Here is an 18478-nt window from a genome sequence, read left to right as displayed (position 1 = left end):
GGAATCCAACATTCACTTTACAAAAATGATTTTTGAAAAAATGGTCTCCAATGATTTTTTCCCTTAAAAAAATTTTGTTTAAAATTCCCTATGAACCTGCCCCATTGTAAAAAGTAGCATTTAAATCGGCAGGGATTGGTATGGCTACGTGGAGATAAGTTTGTACACGATAGCTGAGTACACATATGTATAGCTAAGGATGGCTAAGTACATTTTGATGTCTACACTTAAAATTTGTCAAAAAAGAGTGAATAAGACATTACATTGAAATTTTATCATAATGAAAAGAAATAATTCAATGTTAGTGGAGAAGTTTGGTTCTGCTGATGATTTTTACAACTTTGCTGGCGAAAGTTCATCGGACGAAGAATTTAACAGGTTAGTGAATGTGTTTTGCAATATTTGCTTTCTCGAAGTTTTACTGTTTGTACTTTCAAATTGTAAATTAACACAGCTCTGATGACGATGAGGTAAAAATCGACTTTAAAAGAGATGATGGAGAAAGTGACAACGACAGTTTTGAGAAAGAGATGGAAATGGAGCTGAATGCGGGATTTGCTGATTACAGTAAACATCTTTTTGGTACAGCACTTCAAACGATTCAAAACAATGGTAAAGGTGTGCTTTAACAAGAGATGATGAAGTCAAAAATCAACATCTGTTAATCATGAGACTTGACTAAAGAAATGAAATAAAGTTTTGAAATCAACAGTTAATTTCTTGTGATTATAGGTAATGACACTGGAAAGAACTTAAATGATGAAGCAAAGAAGGGAATTAAAAATGCAACATATGATGAAATGTATTTCAGTTCTGGTGATGAAGAAGATGAAAATAATGTTGGTGGTTTCTCCTCAAAATCAAAGGAAAGACGAACTTTGAAAACTGATGATGAACTTTTATATGATCCTAAGATGGATGAAGATGATTTACAATGGGCAATGCAACAAAGAAATGTTGGACAATCGAAAGGTTTGTTCATCTTTTTATACTCAATTGATGTAATGAATATTATGATTTGACCACCTCACTTTTCTTTGGAATATGAGCAAAATTTTGCTTCTCTTTAGATGTAAAAAACAAAAGCAATAAAAAAATGAAGAAAAATCATGATTATGGAAAGAGAGATAAACCTTCAACAAGTGATGCTATTCTTTCATGTCCAGCATGTTTAACCACACTCTGCATTGACTGTCAGAGGTATAAGAATAGTTTCTTCTAATAAATTGAAGTAGCATTTTTTAATTTGGGTTTGAGAATGTGATCACTTATATCTAAAAAAAGACTGATTACTATAAATGAAAATGGGAGTACCTAAGAACTCAAAATTAAACATTAAATCACTCATGATGGTCATAAAATAATGAAAAATATAATTTCCACGTTTATTTTAACTTTTTGCAGGCATGACACATACAAAAACCAGTTTCGTGCTATGTTTGTTATGAATTGTAAAGTGTTATCTCACGAAACTTTGCGTTATGAAGCAAAGAAACAGAAGAGAAAAGGCACGAAAAATTTTAGATCCAAACTCAGAGATACTGGCAGTTCATTGGATGAACAATCTGAACTCTATAATCCTGTTCAATGTTGTTCTTGCAACACTGAAGTTGCTGTTTTTGATAAGGATGAAGTGTATCATTTCTTTAATGTAGTTGAGAGTTTACCATAACAAGAAATATAAAACAAACACAAAATTGTGACCACTTTTCCTGCGATATATAATAAATTGATAAAAGAATGTGCTTTAATTTATTGCTATAGCTAATAATTGGTGAATATCGACTGTGATTTTTTGTAGCTTTAGCGTTCCTTCATAATAATATCAAATAAATTGATTTTTATGGTTTCCCTTGAAAGTTTTAATAGGCATGGCCATTTAAAAAAACAATTTTAAATGTATTCTATTTAGAACTGTTATCTGCAAGAGCTTGCAGCAAAAATAAATATCATAAAAGAAACATTTTCATAGAGAACACACAAAATATCCTTCTTTGAAGGATGATTCTTATTTGTACCAGCCCAAAGAATCATTGCGTTACTTTAATGCTTAAAGAACAAGTGGAACAGCAAACTATGACATCATTTGATAAATTGTCATCTGTAATTTCATAAGTACCACTACAGCGACATTGCCAAGTATAATGATTATTCTCTACAAGTTTGAAAACTTAAATGAATCACATTGAATAAATGAATACAATCAATCAGAGCATCAGTACATTGAATGTGACACTAAAATTTAATGAACTGTGTGACTGTAAGAGAGTAAGAGTGTAGCAATCTGTTTGAAGTTGGAAAAAAAATAGCCATATAACTGATACCATTTATATACATGACAAGTTTTTTGAAAATAGACATGCTTCAACATCTCATGATGCCATCTTCAGTATAAGTGAAATAATAAATGATGCAAGGTTTATATAAAAGTAATATGATACATAAATTACAACAATAATAAGAAGATAATATAAATTAATGGGGAGCATGCGAGCGTATTATAAACTAAATATTGTATTGAATTTAAAAACTTGAACATTGAGGTCAGGGTTAGTTTTGTTAATGTGGAGTGCTTCTTTGATTTTAAGGGAGAATGAGGTGTCAGAATTACATCCCGATACATTGGCTAAACTTTGTGCCATTTATCCACCAGAATCATTTATTATTTCACTTTTATACTGAAGATGGCATCATGACATGTCAAAAAATGTCTATTTTAAAAAACTTGTTGTGTATATAAAATGCACATTAGCAATAGTGCTTTTACAAAATTATGATATCATTTACCTTTATCAAACTCCATATCTGCAAGTCTTATTTCATCATCTATGGAATAGTCCTGGATAAGCTGTTCTAACAAAAGAATATTATCTGGTTTGAAATTTTCATTTTTCAGTTTATTATTCCATCATCAAGACTGAATTTTATACATAAAATTGAAAGTCAAATAAATAGCACAGGTTGAAAAATCTTGTTTTGCTCAAGATTACCTCATTCACTAAAACTTTACATTGCTTTGTCAAGTTTATTTTGATTAAGATTATCCACACAAATACCTCTCAATCTTTCATCATATTTAGTTCTTGATCTGATGTTACCTAATGTCTTCCATGCCTCGTTCAATTCATGAAAATGCTCACAAGCAATTTCTTTAGGACAGCAAAGATTATCAGCATTGTACTTGTCTGGATGGTACTGATATTATAGAGAAAACTTTAAAACTAATAATTTTAATTTACACAAGAATAATTGAGTTGAATCAATCATGATGAACATTGAGTACCTTCAAAGCAAGCTTTTGATACATTTTCTTTATTTCACTTTGAGTTGCATTTGGATCAACTCCTAGCACTTCATAGAATGTATGATGATTTGATGAGTTATTGTATGTCATCATTTTGTCCTTTCAGTAGAACTTTCTCATGTCTAAACGCCAAAGTCGTCCATAATTCCAGAAACACACTTCTAGCAATTCTTTGAAAGAAAATTATCCTTCTAATTTCACTACTCACCACAAAAATTCTCTCGCGTGATCTCACGCGTGGCTAGCGTATTTCGTGTCCATCACACCATATTGTCGCGTGGATAATACGTGGTCAAACTAACATGGCGTTCGCTAGTGGGATTTTCAGAAAATCTTTTAACTCAATTTTTATACGACAAGGGAACAAGGTAATTTGTTCCTTGTATTTTTTTATTGACTTTCAAAAAATTTTAATGAATTTTTGGTTTAAAGATATTTTTTGCGAACTTCTTAAATTTTTAACAGAAATTAAAGGGTTGTCTAGTAAGAAGAGGGAGACTTCTGTAAGTGCAATTTGTAGTTGATTGAATATTACAGTAACTATTAAATACGTTCTTCAATTATTTTATAGACTGATGCAAAATAATCAAGATTGTTTTTCAACAATTAATCAACTGACAGAGGTAATTTTAACATTTACATTGTTTCTATCGTTTGTCTAAACATATATTGCTTGTAAAATACTTTACTCTTGGATTTCAGACGGAGGAGCGGCTCTTTTCAGAAGTTAACGTTGAAATCAAAGGAATTGATGAAGCTGTGTTGGATAGCTATGTTACATTTATAACAAAAGCAGCAGAATGCTTCTCCATAAACACAAACAAGTATGCCCGTAATGAGGATCTTTACTCCTCGTGCTATTAACTACAAATGGAAAAGCATTTCGGTGTTGTAGTAAATATTCTAACCAATACTGTGGAAATAAACCTCTGAAGGAAGGCTTTCTTGTGTTGCATTTCTTGTAAATTATACTACTGTACGTGACGATGACATGTATTGACTTTAAGATGACGTGCCTTCCCCCAATTGATGCCTTCCCCTCCCCCTTTTTTACAGCACTGTTTCCAACATTTTATAATTTTACTTTATAATATTTTTTTATCTGTAGAGTTGTGTTACCGCGACACATTGAACGGTACACAGTGCTAAAATCACCGCATATTTATAAAAAGCACAGAGCTCAATATGAAATTAGAACTCATCGTCTTCTTGTTCAGGTAACCTTTCGATCAATTTCCTAACCCAACACAACCTTCCTCACTCAGACCAAACTGTGATGTTCGTCTTTTATATATGCTCTTGATAAATTCAATATTTATTTTATAATTTAGTCATTGTTTGCATTGTTTAGTTGAAGGAGTTGACTGAAACAACATCCAACGTTTTTCTCGAATATATTCAAAGAAACTGTCCAGAAGGTGTATGTATGGTTATTAAACAGATTGAACGTGAAAAATTACTCATAAATATTCCGCCTGAAGCACTGGCCTTTTTAGAAAAGGAAATGGAGAGTACGACTGAAATGGAAGGAAAATGACTCTAAGTTATCACAAAATAATGTGTACATGGAACTGGATAATTACTTAGTGTCACAATTTCCCCACCAATGGAGAGAGACTGATGTACTTTATCAAATTTTCAATTGATTTATGGTGAAATTCTCTGAAAATCCATGCTTTCATTTTATATTTACTTATTTAATGAAAGAGTGGAGCTTTTTTCTTTTTTTTCATTGTAAAGTTTCAATATGACTGAAATATTCAATTAAAAGATCAAAAACCGAAGTATTATTTACTGTTAAGTGTGCAGAAATATTTTCAACAAGTGCCTATCATTTTTCATCGTTATTAAACACTTTAATAAACTGTCAATCATATGAAAGTTAATGCTTACATGAATGCTTTTTATTCTTATCTTACGTTTCTTGTTGACAACGCGTGAGCAATCTCCTCTCACGTGCCTCATGTGTGTTTGCAAATTTGACAAATTTATTTGCTCTTAATAAACCTTTTGACTCTGAGATTTGTTTGTCATTAAGTGTGGATGATTGTACTGTACTTAAAATATGCGGAAGGGGACAACTTTCCTCTCTGCTTTAGTGAGTTATGTTTATAAAGTCGGTTCAGCAGCTTTATGCTTTCATATCAAATACATATCAATACCACAGAATAGATACATATTACATATTTATGTATCTATTCTGTGTAAATACTACAAAAGTCGATCCCAGTCCCCCAGAACTCATTAAGGATAGTAATTGAAGTAAACCATCAATGAAGTAAACACAGTGACTATTCAAAAATGCTTGAAATTCAGATCACGATGGTTTACACTTTTTCACATGTTTGATTATCATAAATTTATACATTTACTCAAATGAACACGGTAATTGCTCAACTTTTTGTAAACAACTCCCAAAAACTGCGTGATCACTCAAGGGCTTTGCTTTTAAAAATCCAATTGTGATACAAGACAAATGCCATGCATGCTAGGTTAATGGTAACATTATTTTATCAGATTATTAAAGAGTTATGTGTTGACATCAATGATCTGATATAGATGTTACAAAAAAACAAGACATAACTACACTCGTATGTTTTTATAGATTAAAGTAGGATTTTACGATATATTAGAACAAAACACGGAAAGGGTGATGAACGTTCAACATCCTGTAAAGTTTTAGCTATATTTCATCCAGATTTTGTCAAATTAAAACTTTTACTACAGGTGCATTAAAATTAATGAACATTTTAATGATCGTGTCCTATCAATATGAACTATAGAATCATACCAGTAAGTGCATGGTACGTTGGTTATTTTAATCTAAACAATTTTTGGCGTTCAGATAATTGAAGTGTGTCTACAAAAAAAATATGAAACCTCCAAACTAAATATTCTTGTAACATAAAAAGAGTTGGTAACATGATTCCTTAACCTCTTTGTTTGTTTAACTAATTTTCAAACTATATATGGAGAAAAATTTTTATTTTTATCGAAACTCGTATAATTAATCATACATGATGGGCTCCAGTCTTGCTATTTTAGCGTTTTCTTATGTCGTTTGTTACGTAAGAAATTTGCCAAATATCGATAGCAATTGATAAAAATCCACGCCTCTAGTCAAGCCCTTACAAAAAATTGCAGAAATTTCAATGTCAGCCATGCGACCTTCTGAACAGATGGATTAACTTAACCCACTTTGAAAAGTTCAAGTAAACATTTTATTGTACTTTATAAATACCAATACAACTGTACTAAAACATCTCATCGTAATATGGCGTTATTGAAAACCACCTTGTCGTAAAAACTTGCTTTCAACTCGGCAATTCTCTTGCTATGCTTTTTAAGAGAGCTGATCAAAATTTCAATCTTCATGTTTAACGATAACGTTTTCGTAAAAAAACAGTACTTTGTCTAACGCGTATTTTCCTTATTGTTTTGTCAGAAATTTTAGTTTGTCAATAATGATGATGCTTCACTCGTGCCGTGATGAGCGATTGCTTTGATTACCAGATTTGGTGTTTTCAATTAAACTGGAGATTTTTTGGCTTAATTTTAATTCCTGAAAAAGCACTTCTCTCATCACTGCCCGTAAAATTTTTGCTTTTATTATATTCCAATTCACAAATTACGATTTTCAGATTGGAAATTCAAAGCTTTTGAATACTCGCCTTTTTTTTTCTTATTATGTAACTCTGCTGTTTGTCAGCCAGCAAAGATTGTAGTGATAGAGAAATGACATAACAGCAAGCTCACAGCAGGAACCATCAATAATTTTAAAAAAAGTTTGTTTGTGTCATATAAGTATAACACTTTTAAGCATCTATAAGCCGTCAACACACATTTAAAAGAAATTCTTTTGGTTTGGATATTTTAGAGTTAAAAAGTGCTGACATTGACTTTGTTAAAACGTTGACTATATATGTCAATTTCAGTCATGTTTGTCCAGTTATAGCTATTTCTGTTTTTTGTTTCGCGAACGTCAAAAAGCTATAAATATAGCTATAAACATCATATGCGAGCGAGAAATTGCCTGCAATGTCAACAAAGTACGAATTTCCTTTTCACATAAATGGTTGCATCGTCAATTAGCATTTGTTTGTTCGCGTGCTTCTTAGTTACGGCAAAGCAACTCCACTGATTGCCAAAATATTCAGGTTTTGTTAAAGTGCTACATAAATATAACATTCACGTATGTCTTACAATTTTGCTGTGGCCTACAGTTCTGTAAAATACTTTAATTGTAAGGTTTTCCATAAAGATTTCTTTTGTGCTTTTAAAGGTTCACGTAAAAATTTATATTAATGTATAAATAAAAACATTTAATAAAATTAGTTCATTGATGTGACATTCCCCCAATTCTGTGTATGATTAATCATAACTCTTCTTGAAATTTCTTTCATTAAAACACTTCAATCCATCCTTCAACGTAACTGAATTTAAAATATTTTGCGTGTTTCAACGGCATGAAACAATTTAAGAGTGAGACTGATGGGTTTCTTGCAATTATTCCTTAAATCTATCTTATCAACTAATAATCAACATGTATAATCCAAAATCAGCTGGATGGTGTTGGGAAATATTTAGCTACTGCTTTATTACTTCAAACTGTCACTGCGTGCATTCAAACATTGCGCAACATTTTATATATATTTAGATTTAAAGAAATGTTGATTGACCTCCTATGCCTACATACTAGAGGGGTGTTATGTTATTGTAAAAGGGTTATATTTGTTATTTTGCATGATTAATGATCAAACTTGAATATCAGACTATTTTTACTTGTATTAATTGAATAGATATTGAGTCAACCAGCTTTTTTATTTCATGTGTGTTTGAAACAAAGACTTAGCTAATTTGAAGAAGTAGAAGACCAGTTAAGTTTTATCAAAATACTAAACTTTGTAATAAATTCGATAAACAAACAACACTGGAGAGGTTTACAAATTACCATTTAATAAAATGATTAGCTTAACTACCCGTTACGATAGCTGTTTTTGAAAAGAAAATAAATGGCTTGAAAGTTGCTTGGATAACAAGTCAACAAGCTGCAATATAATTTCAGTATTTAATCACAAACGTTTCATGTTTTTTATTAGATATTTATATAAAGCGACGGGAATTTCAAATTCCTCCCATTTTACAAGATAAGTTCTGTTTTTTTTGTTTGATAATCATCATAACGATTGTTTTCGCCTCAATAAAATTACATCATAAAACATATATATAGTTTTTCAATAAATCATGGTGAAGTTTATTTTATCTTCAAAGTTCCTCCCATGAAACAATAAATTCTACGAGTGACGAGGTTGTATTAGTGAAGATATATACGTCAGTCGTTATTGTATTTATAAACCCAATCTTCTAAGGCATGTGGTATGAATGCCTTTGTATGATAATCCTTTTTATCTGCACATCTGTGCATGCTTCCTAACATTTTGATACTGTTGACAAACATAACCCACACAATGTTATATCTATGTAAAATATTAATGAAAGAGTTTTGATTTCATGTTTGATAAAATCATATTGCATGAAATTCAGACAGATTTTGACGAAAGTCACCATGCATATTTCCTTTAAGGAAGAACGAGCTTATGAAACCACAAATATACAAGAAAAACACGATTTGACCAATAATCTTGTTTCCACGTCTGATTTTACAACGCTTATCTTCTTAAGAACAGCCTATATAAGTGAATGTGAAGCTTCTTTTGGAGAGTCAGCTCTCATTATTGGTAAATGCAGCAGTTCAACTACTCTGCCCGCTGTTGTAACGCAACTTTATATGGAATCCTTGTAGATCCATCTAGATCGATTTTGTCCAAAACTTGTTTCATCAGTCAGCTTTATGAGATTAAGTGAATTGTTCGTGACGATTGTCGCCCTAAGTAAAAGCTTCAAGATTGTTTCGTCTTCAGTGATTTCAACTGGAAATTTATCATTACGATCTGCTAGTCTAACGTTGGCACCATGCCTCATGAGATATCTTACAATATCCAAGTATCCCTCGCTAGCAGCATAATGTAATGCTGTCCAACCTTCTCTTCCCTGTTTATTACAATCAGCTCCGAGAGAAAGAAGCAATTTCACTCCCTCTAAATTACCATCGAATGAACATTGCTGTAAGGCATTAAGTCCTGACGCGTTTAGTTCGTCAATGTCGAAGTGCTGGACAGCCTTTTTCAACTTTTCTAAAGTCTTTGCGCGATCCAATGAATTTGTGTATTCCCAAACAAGAAGCTCAATCGGAGAACTACGAACCCGCTTCACTTTCTTGTGACGACGTTCGTTTTGATTTTCCTTTATAATAATTGTGGACATGATCTGGCTTTATTTCGTTTCTCTCTCGTATAATTTCACTATTGTAATTTGTATGGTAACGAGTATTGTGTGTTGTTGACTTCACCTCAACTCAACATGATATTTGATTGTCGTTTCAAATTGCTCCTTTATATATGCGCTTCTTAGAATGTTATATTTCTCTGCGTCATTCGCGCTTGCTAAGATCATTAAATATGAGTTAAAGAGAGCGGAAATGAACGATATAAAGAAATCAAGTGAAACATGTTCTTTTTTGATGATTGATTGAAACAGTCGCCTAATCATATAAATTTCTATCCCGGGGAGGAGTTCATAATAGTTCTTCACTTTTCCGGTACATTTATTGTATATTTCTTTATAATTTCTGAGGCTCTTTCTTTAAAAAAACAAAAGTCAATCTTTTTATTAAAGCTATCTTTTTTTCGGATATCCGTGTGTTTGTCTAAATTTTTATGTCGGACATTACACATCTCCCTGTGAAAGAGTAAGTTAAACAACAATGAACATCATAAATGACAATTGTTTCGAGCAAGTAACTATTATCTTTGACATGAACTTTTTTGTTTATTTTTTGTGCTTAAAGCACCAGAATTCCCGATGGCAAAGTTCTTTGTAAAAAAACTGTCGTGCCAATTTTTCGATACATGTTTTGAAACCATGGCAATAATTGCTTCAGTGTTTTTACTTTGCATTTTACTGCTGCGAGAAAAATGAGTAGAAGGGAAAGGGGCTGTACGTGTTCCAAGAGTTGTTCGTGAGTGGATTTGATGTGTCAGAGATGAAAAGAGGAGATATTTATTTTAAACATTTTAAGCTAATGTATCTTTCACAATTTTTATACGATATTTATAAAACATCAATGAATATTAACGTCATTTATTAGTTAATAAATAGTTTTGTGATGAATTTTTTAACATCTTATAAAGGGGCATTCATAAATGAGTGTAAAATTCTTTTTTGTCGCTCGAAATTTTGATTTAGCTTCAATTTATTCCTGTATACGAATTCTGCTTCAATAGAAAACTTATAATCTTTATAGACCAAAAAGATTACGAAAAGATCAGAATTTTTTAAATTTCCTTATGATTACCGATTCCTCAAACCAATTTTGTTAAGACTACTCACCTACTACAGCAACTAGCTACTACTTAATAACACATATTCATCACATACATGTCTGAGAATTAAACTTCCTATTTAATTTGCATTGTCGTTCATTTTACCTTTAAATGTTACAAGCAAACGGAAAATATGTTTAAACGAGCACGAACATAATTAAGAGTATGAAAGTCTTTGTTATTAGAGTAATAACGACATTGTCTGATTTTGTAACAACTATAGGAAAACGACCATATCCTGCAGAGAAATTGGCTAATTATGAAACAAATCGTCTTTATACATAATCAACCTGTTTTGTGAATCATTTGCAGGAAAATTGAATAAGCATATAATCTCTTATTCTCTTCTTTGTGCCGTATCCACATTCTTACTCACACGTATTAAAAACAGTTTTTTCAAAAAAAAACTAGTGGTAAATGGCAATAAAATTGCTCATATCTACATTTCTCCAAGACAAACGTTGCTGCTTCATTATTTTTAATGTGGAGAAGTAAAACGGAGATATTACAGGGGCAATAAATGTCAGATTTTTTGGGGGGAGATGAAGTTATAGGGTGTAAGGTTACAGTTTACGACAACATTTTTATGAAGTATTGTGGATGGCCAACCTTACACGTTTACGAGAAAATTCTTAAAAAAATAGAATGAAATGTTGATCTTATTGCCTGTGATTAATTTATCACATGAAAACAAAACATTTTTACTAGTCTGTAGAAACAAAAAATATATTATTAAGAAAGCATTCTAAACTGATGATATTAACAAAAGTGAAAGCTAAATCTCAAGAGATGATTAATCACTCTTTAGTCTTCAACATTACAAACACTTGAAACTCGACAGAAAAGACGAGTTCGAACTGTTTACAAGTGTCATTAGCGAAAATTCGTGATAATGCCTGCAAATTTTTGCACATTTTTAAATTGCAAGGAATTTTCTAGTTAAATCGCTTGTGAAGATTTAATAAAAACACGACATAACATTTGTGGAGTGATTCATTAGAAAAAGAAGTCAATATGACGACGGATAATTTTTAATTAAAAACCTCTGCAGTCTGACTTTGCTACTGTTATTCTCACGCACATATATCTGCGCACGTGCAAGTCTATGAAACAGAACATATTACGTCAGTCATGACGTAGAAACCTGTTGAAACCGGTTGTAGAAGTTTTCATATACTCACGTAAAACCACTGGGGATGTATCGAAGACTTTTAAAATGAAACCTCGTTCATTAAAACGGCTCCCCATAGCTATAGGCCGTAGCATTCACAATTTTCAACCATTTTTATCTCGTGCTCAAACAACATCAGACAAAGCTATTATGAAAATACCAGATTGACAATAACTAACAATTTCCTGAAAGAGTGCGGCAAAACTTTGATGACGTATGTACGATCTTCACAATTGATGGGTGTTGACAGCCCATCGTGAGTGTTAAAATGTATAACAACTTAACGAAGGAAGGATTTCTGAGAAATAAAATTATAGCTAATTAAGTTATGTTTGATGTCGTTTACGAAATTTTGCTAAAAACGCTAGTTTGAACTCCAGTTATGTTTTACGGACTAAGATAAAACTTTTGGTAATTGGAATTTTACATAGTTGGCTTTGTTGATGACGTTCAGACCATCGTGCCACGTTTTACTAAAGCTTGTTTTTTAAAGGTAAATCATGAGTTAACGGAAGCTTTCGTGCTCCACGCCCTTGAGTAACATACATTTTAACATTGAACGAATAATTTTTTCAGACTTTCCCTCTTCAATTGGGTTCTCAATATTTGCTGATGAATGAATGAATTATAGAATTACTATAACAGCTAAATCTCTGTGTGTTCCTGCTAAAAGCTCTAATGATACACATTGTCATCTTATACATGGGTCTTGAGTGATGGCTATTTTTATAGAAAGACTTCTCACAATGAAAATTGTTTTAGTCTCTGCCGTCGAGTCTTTTTTTAATTCTAACATGTAAGCTATAGTGATCTAAATATCCACTATATTTAGTTTAGATCGATAAAGCACTTATATATTCATTTTTATATTCAGCATCTCAAACATTTTTTGATATTAAATTAAACAAACTGACAAATATTACTGAATTTGTGAAAAGCTGGACTTCGAGTGAAAATCTAAGATCATACATTATACTGGTCGTGCATTATCAAATCGAAGACTGCTCACCAAGTGACCGTGTAAACTGTTTTATAAAGGCGTAGATACTGGTCTGAAATGCTTGAATAGATATCATTTACCAAAGATAGAGATGCATCTTCTGTTGATTCAAATCTACTTTGTGGCCACTGGCCAGGCCTCCAAGTTCAATTAGAGCACCGGGAGAAAACATTTTTTAGGTGGCCCAAAAGTACAATACACGAACACAAACAGAAGTACACGAACACAAACACTAACACACGAACACAGACTTACACCAACACAATTACAAGTCCACGAACAAAAACAGAAGAACACGAACACAGAAGTACACGAACACAAACACTAGTACACGAACACAGGCGTACACTACCACAAATAGAAGTGCACGAACACAGAAGTACACGAACACAGAAGTACACGAACACAGAAGTACACGAACACAGACGTACACGAACACAGAAGTACACGAACACAGAAGTACACGAACACAGACGTACACGAACACAGACGTACACCAACACAGAAGTACACGAACACAGAAGTACACGAACACAGACGTACACGAACACAGAAGTACACGAACACAGAAGTACACGAACACAGAAGTACACGAACACAGACGTACACCAACACAATTAGAAGTGCACGAACATTAACAGAAGTACACAAACATAAATAGAAGTACACGACCACAAATAGAAGTACATGAACACAAACATAATTACATAAACACAAATAGAAGTATAAGAACACAAATGGAAATACACTAACGCTAGTCCATATTCTGCTTACTTTAACAATGACAAAATAATAAGAATACAGTTTACATCACAATTGCTAGCGTTAAATATTACGAGCTTACATTTTCAAGATTGAAGAAGCACTACGATAAATATTACTTTAGTAGAAATTATCAAAACAAAACTACAAGCATACTTATACGTTAGAATACTGTCATGTGCATTTTCAAAGCTTGAAAAAGTTTGGCGTAAATAATATTAAATTTATAATTTTAATTTAACTATGTTGATTAAATCTACTTTGTTCAGTAGCTATATACTTGCAGGCTACTAATAAGTAACCATTTCATACTTATCTTTCTAAATGTATGCCGTGTTTAATAAACTCAGTGTTTTGGGAGATATACCCAAAAGCCAAGAAATGAAAAAGAAACGTGAATATTCATGATAGCTACAATAAATAATGTTATGATAAATGACAATGACGCTTGGCCCCAAATGTGGACACTGTTTTTTTCAAAACAAAACGAAATGGGAGGGAAAACCGGTAGATCCGGTAAAAAACCCTCCAATAAAAGAAATGATCAAAAATTTAGAAAAATTTCCTTAAATTTTTGTAGTTTTATTATGTTTCATATTTTTGATGTTTTCAATGATCCTGATGATCTACTTTAACATGCAGCGTATTCAAATCGTGCGTAACATTCGCATACAAATTTAAATTTACAGAACGACTCGAAAGCAGGCTGACTACCCTATTGCCACAGCAAATATTTTGTGCACGAACGAAAGATACTCAAACTTTTGTAGCCATATATAAATCACATGAAAAAATTATTCAGTATGTACGTCTTGACCATTCACATGCTAATAACAATGAAAAATGAAATGACCTAAGTGACGTCATGACTTGCATAAAAATTATTTTTGATGTCTACTATAGTCTTTATTAGATTTAAAATTTCCTATGTTGCTTCATTAAGACCCTTCGTTAATAGCTGGCTTTCACTCGCATATTTTGTCAGAAAATTTGACAATTGTGAAAATTTAGTTATACGAAAATTTTCAATTGGTGAATTGAAAAAATGCGTTATATTGTTTCGCTTGTAAACGCTTGTTTCTTGGTGATTTTCATTCATTGTCCAGTTATTAAGCCCATAGACATAGCTACTCTATAAAAAAACATGTTATAAACGTCAGTATAATTAACGAACATAAACAGAAATTAAATATATTGAAAAGAACAAAACTTTATTACCTGATTTCCAAGCGTTGTGCTGGTCAGTCTGATCCAGGCGACTTGGTCGGTCTCTTCCCTTTTTTCATTAAATTTTACAATAATTTCAACGATATAAACGCAATTTTTACGTTTATATCGTTGAAATTATTGTAAAATTTAATGAACCCTACTTGCAGCATTGCAATTTTTTTTATAAACGTTAAACTAAAAAGTAGCGAGTGAAAGCCAGCTATTTTCTCACAGCAAGGTGACATCTTTTATTGACATTTTTTTAATTTGGGTGTTTTTCATGATTAAGGTTAAAATTATAAAAATAGACCATCAGGATCCTTTCTAATTATCTCATGCAGTTACTCGTACGATAATTATCTACTCAACTTACAAACCACAAGACATGGATTTTTTTCCACTCGCTTGTTTCCATCTTCGTAGAATATATAAAATTGAAATGATTGGACTATAAAAACGGAATATATTATATATGTTAATTTTCATACGTACGTATGCCGTTATGCGATGTCAATTCAACATGTTTACACCATTCCATACACGAAGTCACAGACATCATTAACCAATAAAGCAGCTACTGATATCAAAATGGCAATTCATACGGACGGTTCATATGGACTTTCGTGGTAACTTCAAGTGAAGGAAAAGGGACCACTTCAATACCCCAGTTATATCATCACTTAAAGAATGTTTAGTGCAGAGTTGATCTTCTGTGAGTATCAGCTGACCACCTTTAGGTGGGCTCATATAACAATGGGGCCCATCATCATTATATGAACAAACAGCTGACATCAACAGAGAATCCAAACTACAAATGAACATTCTTGGCCATGAATCACCATGACACATGAGTAATGATAAACTAGTAAGAGTAATTGAAGTGAATGACACAGGTGGTAAAGGGACTTTCACAACTCCTTCCATGTGGGATCTACAATATAAGAAAATGTGAAACACATGTACGAGATTTCATGATGAATAACTATGAATATGATGTTAGTTTACGTTTAACTTGTTAATCAGATCTATGAAAATGAGGAAATTACAATATGTTTTTGTTTGACCATCCAAATGATAGAACATTCACCTACATTGCACGAATAGCTTTAGTCAGTTGAGTTTGAACGATGCAACAAGTTTCAAACGATCAAAGGCTTAGCATCAATCATGATCAAAGCATTTTACACCAAAATCCATCATCAGAGAATATTCATAAAACTAATCCTAACACGGTTTTTATGAACATGAAAAACATGTGACTTGGACGAGATTTGAACTCGCACCTTCGGGATACTAGTCCGCCGATCTACCTGTTGAGTCAAATCTCTTTTAAACTGCGTATGGACGAGAGATTATTGCCACGACAGCAGTTTTTAGTGAAAGCGTTTTACAGTGCATTTTACAGGAAAATAGACCATCAATGCATTTTCCACGAAAGCATTTTAACGTGAAAGCTTTAATTCAGAAGACTTTAATTCATAAGACATCGTTAAGTATGTCAAGATTATTCCATGTAAGCCATACTTCAGTACTTCGTCAGTAAAAAGACAGAATTCACCTTTCTTTCTACGTTTAATTGACTCATTTTTCATTGTCAACATTTCTTAAACTGACATCATGACTAAAATTTTTTATTGTGATTGGCTCCTTAGGAGCATGTCACCTTTCACAAAGACAATAAGTAATCCTTCAATGCGTTTGAATAAAACACCTTCAGACATTTTTGCGTTTTAATGTCGTTATGCAAAGTTACGATGCATGATCTTGTAGGTTAAGATTCATAAGACTATGATTAAATTAGAAACTAGACTTTAATTTTGTCCATATATTCATCGAATCTTGCAGTCAAGTCTTGTTAGGTTAAGGTTAGGAGAGGGTTTAAGGGCATTCTGTTTTTTCCCGATGTTTCTCGACTACTTAAAATATTGTAGGGAGTCGTAGAAATTCGAGCAAAAGACAATTACTGCTCTCGTCCATTGTAAGTCTATCCCACAATCTGTGAAAACGTTTGCACCTCTATGCACTCAACTACATATAGTGCGTTGGAAACAGATGGCAAATTTAGTGTATTTGTATTCATTTCATCGTAATGACTAATGTGACATTGAAGAAACAAACCAAAAATCAGTAGCATCTATAAAAACCCTTTTTTACAAGAATCTCAATAGTGACAAATCTTTTGAGCAAATAATCATTTCACGTCAGTGTAGTCACTTACATTTGTAGTTTCCAAGCGTCGGATCTATTTTCATTCAATCACAAATCTTTATACTTGTCGCCTAAGTGTATAGTCTTGTTCCATCTCATATGAAAAACATCTGCTTTCCTTGATGCCTCGTCGTTTATGTTGCAATACTGGCTATACATGAAATAAATTGTGTCTTTATACATGGTGTTAAGCATGTCATTATATGTATTTCTTCCCCACGATTGTTTAACATTCATTGTTCATACTTGAACAAATCACCCAACGTCTATCAAATCTAATTTTTAAAAATAAAACGTATTGTTGCCAAACAAAAGAACTATGCCCTCCCTTTATTAATATACGTAAAATGCAAGCACCACTTCTCTGTGACACTACGCAAATCGATAATTAATTAAATTTATTCAGTCTATTAAATAGCATAAATATGATTTTGGGCATTAAGATGTTGGTTAGATGAACCAAAACACACTTAAACCCTCTACTGACCTTAACGAGCACGTAACGTTTGACCACTTGACCAAATTTCGTTAAATCTGTTGGAAGTAACGTCATTGCATTTCTTCAGTTCACCACTGGAGTCAGTGTGGTTCTACCAGAAATGAAGTTGAAAATTGCATTCACCTACTTAAATGGTGTAGCCAGTCGGCTTGTTGCACATACTTGTGGTCCTTTGCTTGAAGTTCCAAGCTCCTATCAGTGATACAATGAACAGTTGAAGAGTTTTCTTCCGTTCTTTGCGAGAAAGTTCATGCACTTTCGATATTGTCTAATGGAGACGTTGAAATCATATCTTCACATCTAAATTTTATTCGACATTCCAATATTATATTTGTTGTTTGTGGTGAAATCCATAATATACAGTTGAAAGAATTATTACACCAGCTGATCGATTCATTAATTGTATTATGTAGAAACTATAAATACCTGTTTTAGTTTAACATTCAGTCTGTTTATTTTGAATGGCAACAACCATCTGGGATTTTTTCATAACTTCCTTGGCAGTATTCTAACGTTTAAATATGCTTGTAGTTTTGTTTTGATAATTTCTACTAAAGTAATATATATCGCATAATTCGTATTGCTTCTTCAATCTTGAAAATGTAAGCTCGGAATATTTAACGCTAGCCATTGTGATGTAAACTGCCTTCTTATTATTTCGTCATTGTTTAAGTAAGCAGAATATGGACTAGCGTTAGTGTAATTCTATTTGTGCTCGTGTACTTCTCTTTGTGCTTGTCATGTGCTTGTATTTGTGCTCGTGTACTTCTCTTTGTGCTCGTCATGTGCTTGTATTTGTGCTCGTGTACTTCTCTTTGTGCTCGTCATGTGCTTGTATTTGTGTTCGTGTACTTCTCTTTGTGTTTGCCATGTACTTCTATTT

At 32.4% G+C, this 18478-nt stretch overlaps 4 protein-coding genes across 5 annotated transcripts; 2 read left to right on the top strand and 2 right to left on the bottom strand.

Moving 5' to 3' along the window:
* The first annotated feature begins 219 nt into the window (after positions 1-219).
* On the top strand, positions 220-1849 carry LOC124443404 (E2F-associated phosphoprotein-like). 2 transcript variants are annotated; one of them, XM_046993890.1, is made up of 5 exons: positions 220-378; positions 455-612; positions 733-972; positions 1071-1200; positions 1405-1849. In XM_046993890.1, exons 1-5 carry the CDS (start codon positions 281-283, stop codon positions 1670-1672), a joined length of 894 nt encoding a protein of 297 aa, XP_046849846.1. In that variant the 5' UTR covers positions 220-280; the 3' UTR covers positions 1673-1849. The 2 variants fall into 2 exon arrangements, with proteins under 2 accessions (XP_046849846.1, XP_046849845.1); XM_046993889.1 differs by having other exon boundaries at positions 455-618.
* Positions 1698-3505, bottom strand: LOC124443406 (DPH4 homolog). The gene is made up of 4 exons (XM_046993892.1): positions 3284-3505; positions 3057-3195; positions 2788-2853; positions 1698-2155 (listed from the first exon to the last, which is right to left on the bottom strand). The coding sequence occupies exons 1-4, from the start codon at positions 3395-3397 to the stop codon at positions 2031-2033; spliced, it is 444 nt and encodes a 147-aa protein (XP_046849848.1). The 5' UTR covers positions 3398-3505; the 3' UTR covers positions 1698-2030.
* An 84-nt stretch (positions 3506-3589) lies between these two features.
* LOC124441909 (28S ribosomal protein S10, mitochondrial-like) lies at positions 3590-5088 on the top strand. The gene is made up of 6 exons (XM_046992384.1): positions 3590-3672; positions 3770-3807; positions 3876-3927; positions 4007-4128; positions 4413-4521; positions 4656-5088. The coding sequence occupies exons 1-6, from the start codon at positions 3607-3609 to the stop codon at positions 4839-4841; spliced, it is 573 nt and encodes a 190-aa protein (XP_046848340.1). The 5' UTR covers positions 3590-3606; the 3' UTR covers positions 4842-5088.
* A 3155-nt stretch (positions 5089-8243) lies between these two features.
* LOC124442644 (notch-regulated ankyrin repeat-containing protein-like) lies at positions 8244-9798 on the bottom strand. The gene has a single exon (XM_046993141.1). The coding sequence runs from the start codon at positions 9626-9628 to the stop codon at positions 9089-9091; it is 540 nt and encodes a 179-aa protein (XP_046849097.1). The 5' UTR covers positions 9629-9798; the 3' UTR covers positions 8244-9088.
* Between the last annotated feature and the right edge of the window lie 8680 nt (positions 9799-18478).

The sequence above is a fragment of the Xenia sp. Carnegie-2017 genome, unplaced genomic scaffold (assembly GCF_021976095.1).
Source record: "Xenia sp. Carnegie-2017 unplaced genomic scaffold, XeniaSp_v1 HiC_scaffold_20, whole genome shotgun sequence".
Classification (NCBI taxonomy): Eukaryota; Metazoa; Cnidaria; class Anthozoa; order Malacalcyonacea; family Xeniidae; genus Xenia; species Xenia sp. Carnegie-2017.
This window is presented reverse-complemented; position numbering and strand designations above follow the sequence as displayed.

What these genes read in the sequence shown, in the direction of transcription:
- LOC124442644 (XM_046993141.1), bottom strand. Translation starts at nt 9,628, where the DNA reads ATGTCCACAATTATTATAAAGGAAAATCAAAACGAACGTCGTCACAAG.
- LOC124443406 (XM_046993892.1), bottom strand. Translation starts at nt 3,397, where the DNA reads ATGATGACATACAATAACTCATCAAATCATCATACATTCTATGAAGTG. An exon ending in ATATGATGAAAGATTGAGAG is followed by an intron (nt 2,854 to 3,056) that starts GTATTTGTGTGG and finishes TTCTTTTGTTAG; the next exon opens with AACAGCTTATCCAGGACTAT. An exon ending in AGATATGGAGTTTGATAAAG is followed by an intron (nt 2,156 to 2,787) that starts GTAAATGATATC and finishes TCAAACTTGTAG; the next exon opens with AGAATAATCATTATACTTGG.
- LOC124441909 (XM_046992384.1), top strand. Translation starts at nt 3,607, where the DNA reads ATGGCGTTCGCTAGTGGGATTTTCAGAAAATCTTTTAACTCAATTTTT. An exon ending in CAATTAATCAACTGACAGAG is followed by an intron (nt 3,928 to 4,006) that starts GTAATTTTAACA and finishes CTTGGATTTCAG; the next exon opens with ACGGAGGAGCGGCTCTTTTC. An exon ending in TTCTCCATAAACACAAACAA is followed by an intron (nt 4,129 to 4,412) that starts GTATGCCCGTAA and finishes TTTTATCTGTAG; the next exon opens with AGTTGTGTTACCGCGACACA.
- LOC124443404 (XM_046993889.1), top strand. Translation starts at nt 281, where the DNA reads ATGAAAAGAAATAATTCAATGTTAGTGGAGAAGTTTGGTTCTGCTGAT. An exon ending in AAATGTTGGACAATCGAAAG is followed by an intron (nt 973 to 1,070) that starts GTTTGTTCATCT and finishes GCTTCTCTTTAG; the next exon opens with ATGTAAAAAACAAAAGCAAT. An exon ending in CTCTGCATTGACTGTCAGAG is followed by an intron (nt 1,201 to 1,404) that starts GTATAAGAATAG and finishes AACTTTTTGCAG; the next exon opens with GCATGACACATACAAAAACC.